At 41.6% G+C, this 20,989-nt stretch overlaps 1 protein-coding gene across 1 annotated transcript in view; it reads right to left on the bottom strand.

Moving 5' to 3' along the window:
* Nucleotides 1–202: 202 nt before the first annotated feature.
* LOC102290583 (dihydropyrimidinase-related protein 5) overlaps nt 203–20,989 on the bottom strand; it is a 24,820-nt gene continuing 4,033 nt past the window's right edge. The window contains exons 2-14 of the mRNA XM_005947954.2: nt 15,896–16,010; nt 13,839–13,988; nt 7,999–8,157; nt 6,185–6,364; nt 6,034–6,102; nt 5,540–5,584; nt 5,381–5,456; nt 5,133–5,289; nt 4,852–4,993; nt 4,031–4,173; nt 3,724–3,931; nt 2,817–2,994; nt 203–2,725 (exon numbers count right to left, since the gene is read on the bottom strand). Of these exons, the coding sequence (XP_005948016.1) occupies nt 2,640–2,725; nt 2,817–2,994; nt 3,724–3,931; nt 4,031–4,173; nt 4,852–4,993; nt 5,133–5,289; nt 5,381–5,456; nt 5,540–5,584; nt 6,034–6,102; nt 6,185–6,364; nt 7,999–8,157; nt 13,839–13,988; nt 15,896–16,006 (1,704 nt within the window). The 5' untranslated portion in view covers nt 16,007–16,010 and the 3' untranslated portion in view covers nt 203–2,639. The remainder of the gene's footprint in view (nt 2,726–2,816; nt 2,995–3,723; nt 3,932–4,030; nt 4,174–4,851; nt 4,994–5,132; nt 5,290–5,380; nt 5,457–5,539; nt 5,585–6,033; nt 6,103–6,184; nt 6,365–7,998; nt 8,158–13,838; nt 13,989–15,895; nt 16,011–20,989) is intronic.

Below are 20,989 nucleotides of genomic sequence, written 5' to 3'. Positions count from 1 at the left end.
CTATGTTTTAAAGTAAAGACGCTCCTGTTCTGTACAGTATGTGCTCATTTCTTATACTTATGTAACTATGTGTACATGTAGGCTACGGTCCTGTATCCCTGAAATCTCAGGAATGAAATTTCTTTCTTTCTATTGTACCTGTGAATTAATTTACACAACTCTGACCTAAAACATTCACATAAAAAACAACACATGACCCAGATTTGTCCTTTTTTCTCACTTTATTCTTTTGCTGTTATTCTTGTGGTAAGAAACAAGCAGCCACTTACAGATTCAACACGTTCACTTCCCAACACAATGAGAATCTACAAACACGCACAGCCACTGAGCCGCCACAGCGCCTTCAGGACAACAAAACCATCCAACAGTAAAACAACGCCGTCGTCGTAGGTAATTGTAGAAAAACAGCACCAGTTTGTGTGAAGCTGCGGTGATCGGGGGGAGCTTCACTCCTCCTCCTCACCTGTTCATGTGGTGCTCTTCATGCATGGGTGTCGGTGTGGCACAGGTGATTCACGTTGGCACATTTGAACAGGAATAGAAAAACAAACATCCTAAATATATAGAGTGCACGGACAACAAGACGTGATCATGTATAAATATAATACTGGTAGGCAGGAATGAGAGGATCAGTAGTGGTTTATCGTCAGCCTGTGCAGCTCAATCGTCCTGCTCTGGAAACATCTCGCTGTATGTTCTTACAGCTGGTCCACGACGTGCCTCTCAGTCTCAGCAACACTCTTTGATTTCTGCTCACTCTGAGGTCTCAGGTATTTGGTGTGTGTTCAGACTGCAGTGTGAAAAGTGTGCAAAGGCTCATTAGTATGCACAGAAAATATTCAGTGAGCTGACAAACAACATAATCCAAAATACGCCCTTTACTTGTTTGCCTCAAAGAGTCACAACGGTAGCTTTTCTTGTACCTGACGTTTCTCACTAAGAAGCTGCCCTTATTATCATTTTTCCTGCTATTAACGTATCCTTTATTATTACTGTGTACTACAGAGCGTCTGTGCTGGAGCTCACGGTCTAATAAAAAGAGAAAGTCAGAGTCAGAGCCACAGAGAGCATCCTGCTGCTCTAACAGAGCCTTAAATGCATGAAAATAGACTCAAGTTTGAGTCATGTTCAGACGCTGGTTTAATCATTTATTTGAACCTGCGACCCAGAGAGCAATAAGAGTCGCAGAAAGGCTGTAGGATGTACTGACGGACTCATGTTTACGGGACATAATTAAAGAGTAACTGCAGCTTTGTAAGTCAAGAGTCACGTCCTGGAGTAAACGAGTATCTTTAAGTTTTCTCCACACCTTCATGTTCTGTGTTTAACCCTCAAGCGACCGAGACGTTTCAGTGACTGAAGCACCGGACTGGACTCGGCCACTATTAAAAAAACCTTTGAATAACCTGTATGATCAAGTCATGATCATATATTTTATTAAAGAGAGCTTTTTTTTAATAGTGGATCTATTTGTGTTTATCATGCCTCTACTGTTTCTGCCATGTATGAGATATTACTTTACACCACAGGTTCACAGGGAGAAAAAAGGGATGTTGGGTCAGATTCCCTGGGCAGCTGGAGCCTTTCTGTGTGGTTTGCATGTTCTCCCTGTGCCTGTGTGGGCTTCGTCCCACAGTCAAAGACATGGATGTTACATTAATTGATGATTTTTAAATCAAAGCCTTTAATGTTAAAAAATATCATTAACCTCAGCGCACCCATTTCTGTAAAAAGAAAAATATAAATAAAAAGTTGGAAGGAAACATTTTTATAATTAAAAAATACAACAAGGTCACACATAAATGACTCCACTCAGTCATTCGAAGGTTAAATAACGTGTTTTTGTTCCCTTCATGCACTCTGTGAGCTCTACAGACACCCCTGAGACGAGGACAGTGGACCAGGTTTGGGGCCAAAGTTATAATCCCAGCTAAGCTCACAGGCTGAGTTCTTCCATAACTGCGGGTGAGGTGGGAATGTTTCTGGGACATGTGACCGAGTCAGAGGCAGTGAGAGCGCGGGGATGTTCAGAGAGTGTATCTTTACGAGGACACGGTGTTTGAAGCAGTTGGATTTCATCACCACACGGCGCAGTTCATCAAAAACAAAAACACTGTTTGAGGAACCCACGATGCAGCGGGACGCCGAGTGGGCGGTGTAACCACAAACAGGACCCACACACATCTTCACATGAGTCTAAAGCTATGGTGTCTACAGTGTACGTCTGTGTGTGTGTGTGTGTGTGTGACGGGGGTGTAATAGATACAGTTTTAAATAATTCGGTCGACATCACTTCAGTTCTAACCATCAAAAACTGTACTGGTTTTGACATTTCACAGTTTACGATACAGGCAGGGTGATAATGAGCGGACTTTATCAGAGTTAGTATGATCAGCTCGATTTTGGCAGAACAATTTAAATCCAGAGACAGCCCTTCGATCAGAGCAGTCGCTCCAATTAAGACACAGATTAGAATCTCTGATCATCGGCGTTTCGTCACCAATCACAGACGCGTGCTTGAAATTTTTTTGCCATCTTTACTTTTTATCCTGTGATTGAAAATCAGTGCAGTTTTTCTGGTTGTTCAGAAATGTACAAAAAAACGGCGGCTCGGACGGATGAAGCTCCAACACCAGCGGTTACCAGATACCACTGGAGCGGCCGCCGGGAGGGGCCAGGATCCGAGCCGAGGACCTCTTCGGGATGTGGTCGTCGACCTGAGACCCTGAAAGGAAAAACACGTACGGACTATTAAATTTGATCGAGGACTTCGGTGTAACGTCACCGTAATCAAGGACGATTTTATTAGAGCTCACCTGAGAGGCTGAAAGAGGACTCGTGAAGGTCTCGGATTCCGGAGTGCACTCGACCGCAGGCTTTGTTGGGCGTCTCTCCATCTATGGGGCCCAAACCGAGTTCCTTCTTCATGGTGTTCGCAACCTTGGCCACATCACCAGAGTACGGATCCCTGTCCACCCCTTTGTAAGCCTGAGTCTGAAACACGATGAGGTGAGAGGTAAGATTAGGATGTTTAGCCATTTTTAACCTAATAATAACAGCCAGTTGAGCTGCTGCTGTAAGATTGATACTGATTAAAATTTGTTACATGTAAGTAACCAAGTTAAATTCCACTGAAGAAGCACAAAACTAAAACAAGGTGTAAAAAAAACTGGAATTAAAATAAAAGCTTGACTAGAAAAAAGAAAAAGATCTTGTGCGCTCACAAAAATCATTAAAATGAAATAAAAACTAAAAGGCACAAGTACTTTTATTTGTACTAAAACATGTGTTCTGAAACTATAAATGAACATACTCACTCTGTAAACTACCTGAAATTGAACTGAACTGTAAATATAAGTTCTTATAAAAACAGTTTCTGTACTTTTGTGACAAGTTTTTTAAATAAATTGAGATAAAAAGGTCTAAAAGCAAACAGAGTAGAGAGGCTGGGATGGGGGGCTTTCACAGACAGGGGCAGCAGCAGGAAAACACACTGCTGGCTTCCACAGGGAGCATTAACTCCTTTATATGGGCTGTCAGATCGGTGGAGTCAGTCACATCATGATGGGAGTGTTTGTGGCAGGTTTGCTGTCAGCTGACACAGCAGAGCTCAGCCTGGATCTCGCTGTCCTGCCCTGGAGTTTTAATTATCAGTGGAAACACTCACAACACACAGAGGCAGGTTTGGAATCAGTGTTAATAAAGTGATGACAGTGAACGCACCTTTTCCCTCTGCACCATCTTCTTGTAGAGGTAGTCGGGGAAAGTGCGCTGCGGGTAGAACTTTCCGGACCCCTCGGCGCACATGAACACGCCGTTCTCACACACCAAACGCCCCCGGCTGATGGTGACCAGAGGGACGCCGTGGCAACGCATCCCTTCGTACAGGTTGAAGTCTCCGCCCTGCACCTGAGTGCTCACAGAGATTGTCCTGCACACACACACACAGAGAAAGTGATGGATGTGTGTCCCTATGCTTCGGGCTGAGTCCAGTAATAAAGGTGATTTCTGTTTATTTACAGCTGTGTACCTTGTTGCATCTGGATCCCAGACCACCACGTCAGCGTCAGCCCCGGGGATGATGCGGCCTTTGCGCGGGTACAGGTTGTAGATCTTTGCAGCGTTGGAGCTCGTCACCGCCACAAAACGATTCTCATCCATTTTCCCTGTAACCTTAAAAATACAGAAAGCCCATCCGATCATACAAAACGTCTTTATTTCTGTCGCTACTGTGGTAGACCATGATGTCATTCAGCTGCTTCCCCAGAGAGAATCTCATCCCAGTATTGGACAAACTCCAACTCCAGGTCTTGGATGGTGCTCTGGAGATCAGCTGAGAGCTGCATGGCCACTCTAGTTAGAGCAGAAGATCTGTTTCATGTGCTGGTAAAGTGGTCTTTCTCATAGAGGCTTCAGAGCAGAACATGTACATCCATCACCAGCTGCAGTTCAAGATGGTGCAGTATGAGTTCATTCACTGGAGAAATACTTAATTTTTATTGCAAATAGCTGGAAATAAAACTGAGCAATCTCTCAGACTGTTGAGTTTGTGGAGTAGAGGAAATATCTTGGCACAGTAACTGATACAAGCTTTGAGCCTCATGTGGATGCTAATGGTAGAAGATATCGCCAGTGCTTGTCATATTATGATAAGCTTCAAACTTTCCATTAAGTTTTATAAACAGAAACAAAACTTAATGAGTAAGTTTTATTTCTGTTTAACTGCAGAAAACTAAGACTTACCAACATGGTGTCAAAACAGAACTTCCACATCCACTGGTTGTGGATGATAAATTGTGTGGTTCATGGTTGATCTCAGGTTTTGTGTGCGCGTTTGACGTGTGTACGTACCACTCCTCTCTCCCAAATGACGCTCATCCTGTCCTGGACTCCAGGCACTCCATGAGGGATCTTGGTGAAGTCCTCTTTGCCCAAAGCTCTCTGCTTGGTGCTGAACGGACGGTGCTCTGATGCCACCACGCTCAGATTGTCACTGAAACAGGAAACAGGATATCCACGTTTAGTTTAGAGGAGCGTTTTTATCCACGGCACCTTTGCCGGTCACTGAGCTGCTGTTGCGATCAGTTTACTCGAAGCAGTACAGCATGCTGATGTGAGTGCAGCACACATACTTGCCCAGCAGGCCCATGAGGTAGCTGGGTGTGTTTGGGTCGAGGCGGAGCGGAGGGACGATGACATGGGCGGCGGCATGAGCCCAATCCTGGTGGTAATACTGCATCCCATTCAACACTGCGTGAGCAACTGTAGTCTCCCCGTGGACCACCTTACCTGAAATTATAAAAAGTGAAGAAAAGTCAGCTTTCATCCTCTCCATCGTCACGGTGACTGTTAGTTTGTCTTCATCGGGCTGTAAGCTCACCCTGCATCTTAGCAGCAGCGATCATATCACCAGCAGACATACTGGACACATTTACCAGGTAGATTGGGCAGCGAGCCTGTGGTCACACAAAAGATTTTAATCATTCCTTTAATTACTTATCAATAACTGCACACAGACTGGATATTAAAATGTTTTTACCCTGTTGGCGATGGTGATGGCTCTGTGAGTGGCCTCAGACTCCAGCTGCAGACAAGAAGACAGAGTAAAATCACAAAATAACAACTTTAATAAATAAACATTTTAATATTTATTGCAAATATCTTACAAAAAAAAAGTTCAAGGCCACAATGATTACTTGGCTTTTTTTACATTTATAGGAAAGATCCCTAAATATTTCTACTGAATATTCAAAATTAGGTTTTATCAGCATTTTAAGGGAACATCAAGGAAAATAGTTTTATTTTCCACTGTTATGTTTTAGATCAGTGCTTTTTCACACATCAGCCACATTCACATAGTCCCACATTAGTCTAATATCACGCCCGCTCACACTCTACTGGATGTGTTGGGCGTAAGTCCAAGTGTTCAGTGCCAATGTAGACTGCAGGAGCAGATTGATCCTCTGACCTTTAGATTAGGATACGACCGCTACCTCCTGAAACCCCCCACCCCTCTGTCCACTGCATATTTACCTCCTCTGGTCGACTGATCTCTATTCCCTCCGGCCCACTGATGCCCAAATCCAGAGCCTCTTTGGCACCCTAACAACACAAACACATTCATTTTAAAACAGGTTTGTGATTTCACTTCGACGTTAAAGGAAAATAAAATTTGTCTTTGCACCTCGGCCACCAGCTCTCCGTTTTCAGCGTGGACTCGGGCAATGGCACCAATGTCCTTACAGGTCTGCAGAGTCTGGTAGAGCTCTGAATCCCGCAGCATCATCATGTCTTTGTAGGCCATGAACATCTGGAAGGAGTTCACTCCATGTTCCCTCACCAGGGTCTCCATCTCATTACGCACCTAAGGACGATTCAGAGGTCTCAGGGTCAGCAGTCATGTTTCTGGATTACAGTTCAGTGCTTGCAAAGCTTCAGCTTATATATGTAAAGGCAGTTAGTGCATCGGGCATTGGGAATGTGGGCATGGAGTGAAAGAGAAACTGTGTGTGTGTGTGTGTGTGTGTGTGTGTGTGTGTGTGTGTGTGTGTGTGTGTGTTTGTTTTGTGGGGCATGAAATGAGCTTGGAAACCTGCCACAATGAGATCACACTGCCTTTACACTGGTGACTATAACAGCCCCGCTGAGAAGAATCCATTTCATTCATTCAAACAGCAGTAAAAGGAAACTAGACAGTTTAGTGTTTAAAATGCTGAACTGTGCTGCGGTGAATGGGCCATAAAGGTCACGTCATAGTCATGATGGAGTATTGATGAAAGGAGCAAAACTATTTCCTTCCATAATGATTAATCTACTTTTACAGCTCATGACAGTTTGAGTATTTTTTATCATTATCATTATTATTCTCTCCTGTTATTGTTTCTCTCTGCAGTGTTTCCTTGTCTGTGGACCCGGCCTCTGTGTCTTTGTTTCCTTTTCTCTGACACCTTGTTTAGTGTTAATCAGGATTTATACATTTGGGTTAATTTATGCTGTAGATCATCCACTGTATGGTAAAGCCCTCTGAAAAAGCTATGCTGTAACATCACTTCCACTAGAACTGCAACCACATCGTGCTGATGCAGCGTTTTAGTGACTAGCTCAATTTCTCCTACATATTTTCAGCTACCTCTGTCATCATTGTCCAAATCAATTCAAAGAGAGAAACTTTCTGCCAACCATTCTTTGGGTGATGATGGTGTTGGACACTAGGATAGACTACCATGCAGACTCGACATAGATTCAAAGTATAAATAAGTATAAATTAAGACTTCATGTCCTTGTTTTACTTTGATAGTCAGTTTTCTCTCTTGTGTTGTGTTAGTTTGATTTTCTTTTCTTTTGCCCTCCTTTATTATTATCTGCCCCGCCCTGCTTGTTTCCACTGGTGTTCAGCTTTGTTTTTGTGTAATTAGTCCCCTGTCTTATCTGTCTTTAAGTTTGTCTTTGTTGGACGGTCTGCCCAGGCTCACTTTCTCTGCCCAAGCTCTGTTGGGTTATTGTTTCGTGGGTATTTTTAGCCAGATACTGGCTCGCCCTTGTTTTTCTGCCTTTGTGTCCTCTCTCTTTACCACACACACCCTGAAATGTGTTAAGAAACATTGTGTTGACATTTTTTAAACAAGAATGACTACCAGTCAAAGCTTTCTACTGGACAGGTGTTGTATTAAACCTCATTCTGGCATGAAACGTTTAACAATATGCAATGAGACTGGGCACATGCACAAAGTCAGCAGATGATGTAGGACAGACATTAAAGCCAAAGGCTGAATGAGGCACCTTGACTCATAGAATCTGCCTAATGTGCCCACTGAGCACGTGTGTTAACCCAGTTCTTGTGCGGGTTTAATCTAGGTCATTACACATTTCACCCACAAACGGCTGGCTGCGTTATTATTCATTCAACGATGATAAACGCCAGAAGAGCACAAAAATAAACAATGATATATGCTACCAACGTGATTCCAAGCTCTTTGGTGGTACGTTTTTTAAATTTACCTTTGGTCCCCACCAGGTCAGCCCGACGTGCAGAGCGTAGTCGCAGCACGCCTTGGCATCGGCCAGAGCCCTGCACTTCTCGTAGGCGTCCAGCAGGGAGCAGTGTTGTTCAGGCAGAACCAGAGCCATCACCATGGTGGTACCACCCATCAGAGCCGCCTGGGTGAGGTAAGAGGGTGACCAGGGGTGACAGAGAGGGGGGCAGAATAAGAGAAAAGAAAGACTGATTAGAAAGAGGACAATAACACCAATGTCCAGCACAGACTCTGTTTGTCTGGTGACAATAGTCCTTCCTTATCAACTGTTCATCATATGCTCTGCTCTTTATTGATTGCACTGACTCTCTTGTAGCCACTGCTTCATTTTCCTTTCAGTGTTGTTCTCAGTCTAAATGCCCTTATTTAGTACTGTAATCACTGGTTTGTCCTCTCTATAGAAATATCTCAGCCTGACACAGAAAGAGAGATAAGGCTTTTTTCCTTCCTAGAGTGTGACAACATTGGTTTCATTAAGTTTTGACAAAAGGCTTCACATTAGTGTAGCTATACGTGTGAACGTCTTAATACTTCACAACCTCAAAAACTACAAACGTAAGCTTTCTGAATATGGCTCCTGCTGCTAAATGTGGCTCCCTCACTTCTACTCCACAGGAAACAGAGAACTGGAGAAGATGAGAGATGAAATTACTAATGAAGGAGAGGAGTGGGCGAGAGGAAGCAAAGTTACAGATGGGGGGGGGAAAGAGAGGATGAGGAAACAACGATAGACTAGAAGAAGTGAAGGAAGCTGTGTGCAGTGACTCGTCTTCCTCGCTACAATGGTGAATGCACTTTTGTGTAACCATGACAACAGATACTGCTCAGCCATGCCTGTCGCACGTCCCCACCCTCTTCCTCCTCCTGTCCTCCTCTCTCCATCCAAAATTGCGCAAACATTCACCCATCCAATATCCTCTAACAGGAATATCACACCGAGGCATGATGGGAGAACGTCTGTAATCGCATATAAAACAGGAAATGAAGAGGTGGGGTGTGAAACAGCTGTAATCTGCTCTTTAGTCATCATCTACAATCAAAGTGACGTTAAACCGCCATCATTTTTGCAGCCTAACCTCAATAAAATGTGACTACATGAGAACGTTTCTGTGACAGTGTGGAGCTGTTGCCTCGGGCTCCAGACGTGTCTCACAGACGGGGGGCGGGGTCACCTGCTTGTGAGCGTAAGCTCAGTCGGCCAGTAAGCTATCAGATTTCTCATTACCATAGAAACCAGTCCGAGTGATGTGCAATGTCAGCATCGAAGGTCTCAGCATATGTGTGCATGAAGAGTGTATGTCATTGATCACTGTCACTACATGTAACTGTGTGCATGTGTGCGTGTGAGAGAGAAAGCGGGGGGCACAGATGCACAGCTGGGGATTGTGGGATTTAGGCTGTCTGTCTGCTTGGCCTCAATTAAGATTTACTGCCGGCCCCCTTCTTTAAAAAATCCCAGAGGGCAGAGCTGAGAAAACAAGCGAGCAAACAGGAGGTAAAGGGAAAAAGAAATCCCTGATCACTGCATCTTTACCGATCCATGTTACGCACACGACATTATGAGCTAACATTGCTATAATCAGTGTGAACTGATTCAGGGGCAGTTTGAGACTTTTCTGTCAAACTGGAATAAAGGAGCTGTCTGAGAGCTGAGATGTTTTTCACGCTGTTTTCAAGCAACATTTGCAACTACAAACACTCGAAACAACATCCAATTTTAGCTTGTTCTAAATTACAAACCTGCTGTGGAGACTCAAGAAGCACAGCATCACTCGCTCACTGCAGACAGCACAGAGCATATCTGCTGGGAACAGCAACAATACCAGCCGGGTGCATGTTTAAGCCCAGGATAGTTGTGCATCCTTTTGCAAGCTTTCAGATATTTCACAACAAAATGAGTCGTCCCTCCAGTGACATCATTACACAGGCTTTGTGAATGTGTCCACATAACTTAAGTAGAAGATTTGTAGATTATAAATTCCTAAAGATACCAGAATATCAGGTCAAATCAACACACAGTGCGCACTGATTATTTAACATCTGGTTAAGAGCAGTGATATAAGCATGGGGATCGTTTTTCAACTCTTTAATTTAAACATACCAAAACATAAACAGTGATGGAGAAAGACAGCGTGTTCAGCCAACCAACATCGTTTAATCTTAGTGGATTTGACCTAAAAGCTCTTTTTGTCAACCCAACATACTGACACATAAACCACAAGCGGTGCGTAATATGAATCTCCTGCTCCATTAAAGACCCCAAACCCCTACTGTGAAGATAATCCCCTGCATAGAAAGTAAAAGAGATGGCGAGAGGGCGGCAGGCATGAAGGAAGGAGTAAAAGAAGTTGAAACCCAGTAGAAGAACATCTATAGACTAATAAAGATCAATAACAATACTTTTGGGATTTTAAACTGCAAAGCTGGATTATTTTAACAGATCACCAAGAGAAAGTTACATCTAATAATAACAGTTCAAATGTTTTTATTAATTCTGAAACCACACCGAACACAATCATTTAAAAATAGCATTAGTTGTGAAGATTTTAATGTATAAAAGAAACAGTTAACTTTTCCTCCAAGAAGAACCAATGAGCACACAGAAATCCTGTCACATGAGTGCCTGAAGCTTCCTTTACATATGAAAGCGACTGTGAGGGGGTGAGAGTGTGTCAGACTCTGGGAGAGGCTATCAGTGTGAGACAGATTACTGCTCCAGCCCTCTGATCAGCCTCTATCAGCTCCACTCGTACTTCTTATTACAGCCGAGCACCTCACCTTCTTCCACTACCCTCCTCCTTCTCTTCATTGCTACAGTTCAGCCTGCTGAGACGTTTAAATGATCTCAGCCAGGCCTGCTGTGACAGATACAGCTCAGGCAACATTTCAGGCTTTATGTAAAAAAAAAAAAAGCAGATCTGCTTAGCTGGATGTGATTGATCAGTGTTACACTGTAAAGACTGACTGTGGATAACAGTGAGAGCAGATCACACACTTTATTCTGTTAGTATTTAATAACAGAGACACAGCTGTGCTTTTCGATTGTAGTTTATATCGCCTGGAAGTCTTTTTTAACTGTTCAAACCCGTCACCTGTCAGGCAGTGTGATGCCCCTGAGGCCGAAACATTTTTATTTTAACTTTAAAGAGTTCACGGTTTTTAATATTGCATCTACATATGTGGGGCAGTGGTCAGCATCGCCCCCTGCTGGTCATCATTGGCTTCCCTTTACAGACCTTACAGATCTTTTATATACAGTCCATGGCAGACACAGAAAGAAGGTTCTGATGATGGACTGGCTACATGTCTGGTGACCTTCACCTGGATAAGCAGCTAAGAATGGCTGAAAAGACTTCAGCATGATGTCAAAGAAGCTAAAACATCAGTTCCAGATCATTCCTATCCGGGCAGCACGTTCTTCCTCTTGACCTTCCACCATTACAGCGTGTTATATAAATCGGGGTGAAGCAGAGGAACAGGAGGAGGCACCAGAGGAGGAAGGAAGTAAAGCAGAAGAGGGAGCAGACAGTTACAAAACAGAGGGAGAGAGGGATGCAGAGGGGGGAAATAGTTTAGGGGTTCATCACAATTACACGAGCAGTTGCTGCGGTAACACAGTCACCATAGGAACCACACAATACTACCACGGTCATGTGTGCACATACTCTCTCACACACACAGAAATTTCCATGCTAAGAGTGCGGGTTAGTTGTCATGGCAGCGAGGGCAGCGGTGGGGGCTGGGGGAGAACTGGCACCAGTTTGTCACCAGTCTTCAGCCTCATTTCTCTCCTCTTACAGCACAGCAAAGTCACCGCCGCTATTTTATGATGTGCACCATAATTTCCAAACATGCCGGCAAGGCTGCGAGGAGAAAAGATACTAAAAGTGCTGCTGACGATCTCCCCCAGACAATCACTTGCTCGTCAGCAGCTACACTGAGCAGAAAGACCAGCTGGGCGGGCAGCGTGGAGGGAATAGCATTAATATAAAACATTTTTAGGCCTCGTCCCCAAATACTGACACTGTGCCCCCGCATTTTGATTGATTCTAATCGACACTGTGGGACAGACACTTTTCTGAAGTCTGTCTTTTATCTAATGGCAGTAAAAAAGGAAAAGAAAAGCTGTCATTGTGGGTCACCTGCAGGTTAACGTCACCACTTTTCCTGTACCTTTGCTACGCCTAACTGGGGAAATTTCAAAGCAACATGAAGAAAACTAGTTAAAATACCTGCTCCTTTAGCTCATTTAGCTTATTGTGTCCTTATTGTTCCTAAAGTCATAGAAGTGGTAATAATACATTAACAGTAATAATAGCAAATAACTAAATTGATATTTTTGGATGTATTTATTTGTTAGATTATATTTTAAGTTAGTGAAGGTGTTGATTCTCATGTTACATAAAAAAATAAATTGAGGAATAAACAGAAGTACCTGAAGTAGGGTGACTTGAACCTAAACTAAATATCACTAGAAGTTCATCTCTTCACATGTGAGACTCACAGTTGTGCAGCAATAACGTTAATAACTGATGCATAAAGCACGAGTGCGAAACAAAAAGACAAAGATAGAGCGCGACCTTTCCCGTCACTAGACCACAGTTTTTAGTTTTGTCAAAAATGATTGCACTAACACAAAGAAAAGCGGTTGGCCCCAGAGGCGTGAAAAACCTCCAAACTGCTGACCCTTTGCAACTTCCTCGGTGCTACGTTAGCTCTGCTGCTATCAGCTGGGTCACTGCTGCTGGCGTATGAACACGTGAGCACAGACCAACACAGATTTATTCAAATAGATCAGTCCACTGTCAGTGACACCTGGCGCAGTCCTAAATAATCCCAGTGAGCCGTAAGTTCAGATTTCAGATTTAAATTCTCTGTTTCAGACAGTTTTTTCTACTCTTTGCTCTGTATGATGTAAATGTATCCTTAATATGGTCTCAGCCACAGTTCTGGCCTACTGTTCCAAGCTTTTGTTTAAGGGAGAGCCAATCAGAAGCAGGGCAAAGGGGATTGTTTCAGGCAGAAGGGTTCAACAAAGGCCCAGTGAAAGACACATTTGTATTTATCCATTTGTACATACGGTCATTTTGAACTGTGAATCATGCAAATGTACACTAGCAGAGCCAAATAACAAAAAATAAACTTACTCATCATCTTCTGGGGACTCCACGTTACATTTATCATGTAATATATTATTAGATGTGTCTGATGAAGCAATCACCTACAACAACACACACATATACTTTGACTTTTTGTCACATGACTATCTTTTGCTGATACTGTACTGTTGGCGTCCACAGCTGACGCCCTTGACTAAAACTGTCAGGCATGCCAGGCAGCATCTAAACAGACAAGCTGAGAACATCCTCCAACACATGCATACCACTGCAGGCAACAATAACACCTCTTAACCTCTTAATTATGAAATCATCCTCGCTGCTCGGGCTCTCAGTGGAAAACATGCAGGACATTCATAGGAAATTAACAAATACACCCAGAACAGATGAAAACTAAACAGCTGTGTGAATGTGTGTCTGAAAAAGATAAGTCTCTGCTTTCAACCAGAAACTGCTGACAGGTGTTTGCTTCCTGAAAGACCAATGTGAGAAAACATGTGGTCATTAGTCCTGATGAAGCTAAAAGCAGGGCTCAGTATTTCACTGCAGACACGTCAGAGTCACAGAGAAAGCATGACAGCTGTCTGCAGACTTGAAATGTGTTTAATCACAGGCATGCTGACGAGCCTGCTCACAGCAAAGCCCTGTGTGTGAGTGTGTTTGAGCAGTGTGTTTACAGCGTGTGTACCTTGGTCCCACTGTAGAAGTCGTCCTGGATGGTGGCGTTCATGAAGGTCTCCTGCAGATGCACACTGGTGTCAATTCCGCCCGGTAACACCAGCTTTCCAGAGGCATCTATCACCTTAGCTCCACCTGGTATCATCAGCTCCTTTCCAACCTGCCACAGAAAACACAAACACACGAATTACAGTACTTTATTTTCACATTATTATCACTTTATTTTATTAAAGGCCCAGCTACACAGTAATCGTTTCTAGCTGAAACTGGTCACCAAGATGTAAATCACTGTGCAAATTTCTTTTTATTTTGCTTCCAAAAAGGCCAGACTTTTTTAAGTTTTCTGAAGCACTGGTTCTTTTATAGTGCTTTTGAGCTACTATTACTCTATGTCTAAAAGCCTTTGATCATACACTCTGATGAACACATCAGAAGCAACTTGGGGTTTAGTTTCTTGCTTGCTATATTTTTTTTAATATTTTTGTTTTGTTTTTCTTGTTAAGGAGCGTAAGGACCCATTTATGCTTGCCATATTAGTCACTTCGCACACAAAGAGTCACTCAGACGGGACCACATCAGCGCTGGACAGGACGAGAAGAAGTGAAAACCAGGAAGCAAAGAAATCACGCAGCTTGTGCCAGGGAATGCGACTTCACTTTTGCTGTACAGTACAGTTCGTGCGAGAACGGCGACCATAAAAGGGCCATAAATGACGAGTGTTTGCAGAGAAAGTCTTCCATGCAGACTGCAGCTGTGGCAATCTACTAGTGAGGAAAGCAATCACAAGGAGGTTTTCATTACATCACTCTTTATCTCTTTACAATTAGTTTCACCTAGCAACCTCAAGTAGCTATTTTCCATGCCCCCGGTAGGGGGATACATATTTTTTAATTGCAACCTGCGTTACCACCAAACTCTGGGCCTATATCAGGCCAAGATGTAAGGAAACAAACATTTACTTTTAATACTATCCATTAATTATCGTTTAATATATTAAATTTAAGGTTATTCAAGGTTCTTTTTCTTAGGGATTTTGTTGTGTATATTAAACCAAACTAATTTCAGATTTTTATTTTTTAGGTAATCAGGTGCAGAATTAGATGTGCTGCTGAGGGTGTTTTCAATTACTGTGGTCCTGTTCTTTGGAACAAGCTGCCTGCTGAATTGAGGTCATTTATAACTGTGTGAAATGTGATATATAAATAAAATTGACATTGACTTTATAGCTCTAAGCATGAATGTGTCATCTATTGCTTGTTAGCCAATCTGACATTTTCATCTATACTGAAATACATACTTTCACAGTCCATAGAGAATGACTATTAATTACTTTGGTAGCTGTTTTTGTGATAATGCTGACAATTAAACAGGCTGACATGAACATTAGTACACTTGGTAATCTTTTCTTCTTACCAGAGGAGCTGTGCATATTTGCAGTTTAACTCAACTTCTAGGTGGTTTTCTTCTGATTGGCACAAACTCACAAAAAGGTCTCACAGCCTGAGATGTTCCCCTTTTGTATGACAGCTTAGATCAGGCTGCATGCTTACACACGCTGACCTCACTATTCAGAACTTTGCCCATTTTTAATATTAGAACTGTTAGCGTAAAGTGTTACGCTTTGGGACTGAGAACGTGTTGGTTACAGTATGACTCGCTCAGCTTCGACACTTTAAATACTGCAAAAAAATAGCTGTTGTTGTCAGTGGTGATGGAAGTAAGCACTGACAGAGAGTGTGTAAATGCTCAACAGCTGCAGCAACACTGGAACGTTTCAGTACAGCTGATTCAAAGGCGTCCTCGCCACATAAACCGGTGCTTATTTCCATGACAACACTGTGTGAGATAATTATAGTACCATGGTTTGGAGCCACAGAGTTGACCGAGTGGTTCTCTTCATGCTATTACTGTGAAATGAGTCATGCTAACAGCTGGAGATGTACTGGACAGCGAAAGTGTGAAAGCGATGAAAAGTTTTTACTGTATGACACGTGGAAAAATGTGCTTGCAAGTAGAAATACATTTACACATGTGCACATTTAACATGTGTACATAACAGTGATTTACCTGCTGTATGATGCCGTTCTCGATGTAGACATCTGCTTCCTGGGTGAAGTCATCATTGACCACCTTTCCCCCCTTGATGAGGATACGCATGGACCCCATGTTAGCAGCCATAGTCCTACAAGATAAAAAGGTATTCAAGTAAATTCAAGTACACGATATTTAGCATGTTAACAACGTTGCGCAATACCAGTCCTTACCATAAGGTGGTGCAGTGAGTAATGTTTGTTTTGTATTTAACTAAACTACTAAATACTCAAGGAAATATGAGTAGGACTAAAAATAAATATCAGAAGTGAAACAGAAGCTCAGATCTAAAGTATCTTAACACACCCACCAGTCGAGTGCTACCTTTTGGTGGTAAGAGTTTAAATTAAATTCTGCAGTGCGAAATTAATTGTTCTAAATAGAAAAAGTTGCTTGATTTGAACAAAACTAACTGAAATCTTGCAGCTCTCAGCTGGAACTACTGCTTTTATCCAGTGTTTAATTTGCTTTACACAGCAATACTTAAACCCTGGCATTGTACTGGTCTATTCAACTTCAGGAATCCAGTGTGGAGTCCTTCTGCAACCAACCGCTACTCGTAAAACCAAAGTCAACAAATGAAAGTTTGTGTTCTGTATTTTGTGCTGAGTTACACGTTACAGTTTCTGGGAAGCATTTCCTCCCGTCTTTAAAGTGTGTCAGCTCAGTCTATAAAATATTTAGGAGTGGATCTATAATTTATAAATCTATTACAGTATCTGCAGGAATAACAGATTATCAGCACTTTGCAAGGACAGATGGAAAGCAGATGTTTCTTCAAGGATCAGGAACTAACAACTAACAACCGGTAGAGAACAACAAGTCTGTTACTATTACAATTTATTATGATTTATAACAATTTATTCATAGTATGAGACCTTCATAGTACAGTAGTTAATAAAATAAAGGTACTAGTATTTCAGGAAAACTTAAACACATTTTTCACTATTTTCTGATGTTGCATTATAAAAGGAAATGAGTATATTAATCGGTAATTTTACAAGGGTTACAGTACGTTCCTGCGCTTCGTTCTTCAAATATTCCCTTTACAGCAAAGTGAATTTTAATGATCCAGACTTGTGGCTAGCAGACATGTAACTCACCTAATTTCAGGCATTTGTGCTGTATGAGCAGTTTACAAAATGAATGCCCGGTGGTCCTTGTGTGCATAATGATTACTTGTGGCAATGATAATTTCTAGGTTGTGTTACATTACGCAGACCCAGTACACCCAGTTTGTGTTTTTCATCTAATCCTATTCATGGTAGGATCCTGGTGTTTCCTTTCCAAGTCTTTTCCAGTTACAGCAGTAAAGTTGATCCTCTGTGAGGTTTTAAAGTGTCTTTTTATTTACTTGTCCTTTGATTGATTTATTTTATATTAGTTAAGTGAGGGAAATGGAAAGCAGTGTGGAGTTCTTTATCACCATAGAAAAATATATAATGCATGTTCTTTAAAATTACTGGCTTTGGCTTTAATGTAACTTTCCACTTGTAATCACCACGTTGTAATTTTCTGCAATGAGCCATGGCTAACAAACCAAGGCTATGGCTGAACAGACCCAAAATTACCTCCTATACCTTTTCCAAACCACTTTTCCTTGATCTCAATGGAAAACGTCACAGGGAGGATGGGAAAGATATTAAGGAGGAAAAGACAAACACAGCGCTCAGAGGATCGAACTTCCACTTGGCTCACATTACTGAGCCTTTTCTGAATTAAATTAAACATATTTAAAGCATAGGGGAGATTGTTTCTTTGAGCCTAAAAAATTGAAACAGCTGGCTTCATCACCACCAACATTTTTAAAACCATGTTTTATTCTTTGGCTTTTAAACTTGACTTGGTTTTATATCCGCTTTCTACAAATCACAACTTATTTGTTTATTTTGTTTTAAATATATTTTCCCCCTTTGCAACACTCACTACATATTTGAAATTACACTGCACATCAAAACAGTGTGGTTAACTATTAGCTTTTGCAATCTGTGGTCCACTATGTTCTTCTTTAAGATGATCATTGAAATAAAAAGTAGATTGAGTAAACCTAATAGGATCAACAAACTGAGAGGTTCTCCAATAAGCATGTCTTTGTGTGTATGTGTGTATTCTGCATGGGTGGCTGTATGCAATGTGTTTGATGGCCAGACACAATAGAGCCCCAGTCACACAGAATCAACTCAAAGAGATGGAGGAGAATAGAGAGAGGAAGGAGAGAGGGGAAGGAAGAGAACAGTGAACAGAATAATGAGGAGAGAAATTTGTACCCCCACTGGATGAGGAGAAATTTGGACCAATGGGAAAGAGAAATGCTTTGGTTTTGCCAGCTTGCTAATAATGAAGCCTGGGGGTAACAAGAAGCTTTAAACATAGATTTAAGGAAAGTTTCTGAAATATATTGTTGTTTCTATGAAAAATATTCATTCATACTGTCTGGCTTTACTGTAGGAGCGCTGAGCAGAAATCATCTGGGATCAGATCATAGTCCAGTTGAGTACAGAGAAGATGGAGTCCAAAACAAAAAAAAGAAACTAGAGATTTACAACAATGGCCAAAGAAAGAGAAGAAGAGTAGAAGTAGCTTATTGTGCTGAGATGAAAGATAAAGTGGTAAACACGATGGTGGAGCGCTGTGCGGTATGGAAAGCAGTGCCCTAAAGCCCTGGCAGCCTGATTAAAAGAGTGGTTTCCCGGGAGACGGGAACTGGAGATCCTTCAGCGGAAAAAAGGCGTCTATACACACACACACACACACACACACACACACACACACACACACACACACACACACACACACACGGTGAGGCATACTAAAGCATCAAGACTGATTTATCATTTGAATTCCACTTGGTATAAAGTCAACACTCACATACACACATACTTTGCAGTATTTCACACAGAAACTTTACGTCTGCCTCGTCTTTTATCATAGTTTTTTCGCTCAAGATTTTAGCTACTAAATGGTTCTTGGCCCCTTTTTTACTACAGAGCTGTCCTATTGTGTAATATGTATAGAGTGAAGCTTGGCACTGGCTTGTTAAGTCTGGCATCATTAGCCATCCTTTAGTGAGGCAGCGCTGGTTCGAATAAAGTACTAATATGATCAATGTGGCTGTCAGAGTGTTACAAGGAAGCTGAACATTCAGGAATTAATGAAAAACTGAATTTAGAAATTCATTAGGCTAGATGACATCTAAAGACGATACACCATTTATCCCTGACTGAAGTGTTTCTAAAAAACGAAAGTAAACCCCACTGCAGTAACTCTGGACATTAACAAAGACAGGAAACGACACATTTAGAAGGTTAATGAAGTTGGACTAGTCGAAATATGATTAGCTACCTGGTGCTAAAGGTGCGTTACGTCATCAAACAAATTCTTTGAATCTTCAATAATATTTCCAAGTATTATGTTACTTTTCACTGAGAAAAAATATTTGTAATTTTTTAAAAATGTTTCCCGTACAGTGATTCGAAGAGTTACTTCTAAAATACTAAAAATGCTCGTTTCATATGTGTCAGAACATATGAATTTAAAAAAGGAAATTACTGACAGTGTGGTGCCTCTAATTAAATACACGGGTTCAGATGATTCACAGATGCTTCAGTTCTTTTTTTTTAATTTAGATTTTAGACAGTGTCCCATCTGTTTTGGAAAGGACAAACCATCAAAACACCAGTCCCCAAACTTCAGAAAATGACTTGGTGAGGAAAAGAAATAGTTAAGCTGACAGAGAAAAAGACAGTGATGTCTACATGTCTTAACTTGGTGCTGCTGTTGTCACTATTTTCTAGTCAGCTCAGTCCAAACCCACACAGACTGCAGACTCGGACTGGGTGTGGGACTGGGAACGCTGACTTCTGCATCGGACACTGGAGGCTTTGTGTGGCTTTGTGAGTTTGTAGGAATATGAGGACAGAGGAAATTAAACTTCCAAAAATGAAAATAACGCCTTTAATTAACAGTAAGTTCACCAAAGGTTCAAGGAATGGAGTATATAAAAAAAATACTGGCTGGCTGCTTTATCTGACCTGTAACAGAGTTGACGGAGCCTACTTTAGCTGCAACCCTAACTGACAATAGCTTACTTTACTATATTAATACAGTTCTGCCATATTCCTGCCATATAGTTCAAACGGTGGTTGCAAGAAGTGTTACTTTGACTAAAAAGCTAAAAGCTCAGCTGAAATATAAACATTCAATTCTTAAAACTAAGAAAAAAATATTTGTAATTTTGTTAATTGGTCCTGAGTGTCCATTTTACTTCATGGTTTTGTTATTTTTATGTTACATATGGGAATAACAACTTTTTTACTCTTTAAATATTTGGCCTGATTTATAATAATAGTAATAATAATAATACTGATAGATTTTGTGAAAGGTTTAGTTTCAGGTTTAGTCAGGATGCAACACCTGAGAAATTCTGGGCCGATGTTTAAAGTACACTGTGTAGAGAAAAAAGCCTTTTTTTTTCTGGTGGGGGTCAGTATATGGCATTTCTGTCCTGATGAGCATTAAAATTAAAGTTAATTTAGATAATACTTAAATAACTGTCCAAATTCCCAGAGACTTAGAGGACATAATTTGTAAAAAATAAATTGCCCAGCCCTGTCCTATCTGCTCCATGTGCTGCCACAAAGGATGTTTTTCTATGTATGAAACAGACTTTTATGGAGAACATGAAGCAGCTTGAAAAGATGTGATGCAACATGAGGTGATCGAGGAGATGAGACTTAAAGCACAGTCAGGAGCTGCGATGTGACATGATGCAATGTGAGGGGTAATGACGGGAAGCAGCCACTGGCCCATTTTAACACTATGTGCTCTCAAAAGCTGATTTCCATTTCACACAGAAACACGAGACTTGTGCTTTTACATCAGTACGGGAGATCTGAAATTCAGGCCTTGTGTGCACAGAAAGTCAAAATCGTCAGGAGAAACTGAGGTCGTCTCTAATGCTCCTCGCTAACTGCATTCAAAGGAAAAAAAGCATCTATTTTAGACATCTTCAATGTGTGTGTGTGTTCACTTTCTGCTGTGTCACAGCAGGTATAACAGACACACACACAC

The sequence above is a fragment of the Haplochromis burtoni genome, unplaced genomic scaffold (genome assembly GCF_018398535.1).
Source record: "Haplochromis burtoni strain Fernald_Lab_line unplaced genomic scaffold, NCSU_Asbu1 Contig_567, whole genome shotgun sequence".
NCBI classification, from domain to species: Eukaryota; Metazoa; Chordata; class Actinopteri; order Cichliformes; family Cichlidae; genus Haplochromis; species Haplochromis burtoni.
Note: the sequence above shows the minus strand (reverse complement) of the source record. Positions and strands in the feature narration are given on the sequence as shown.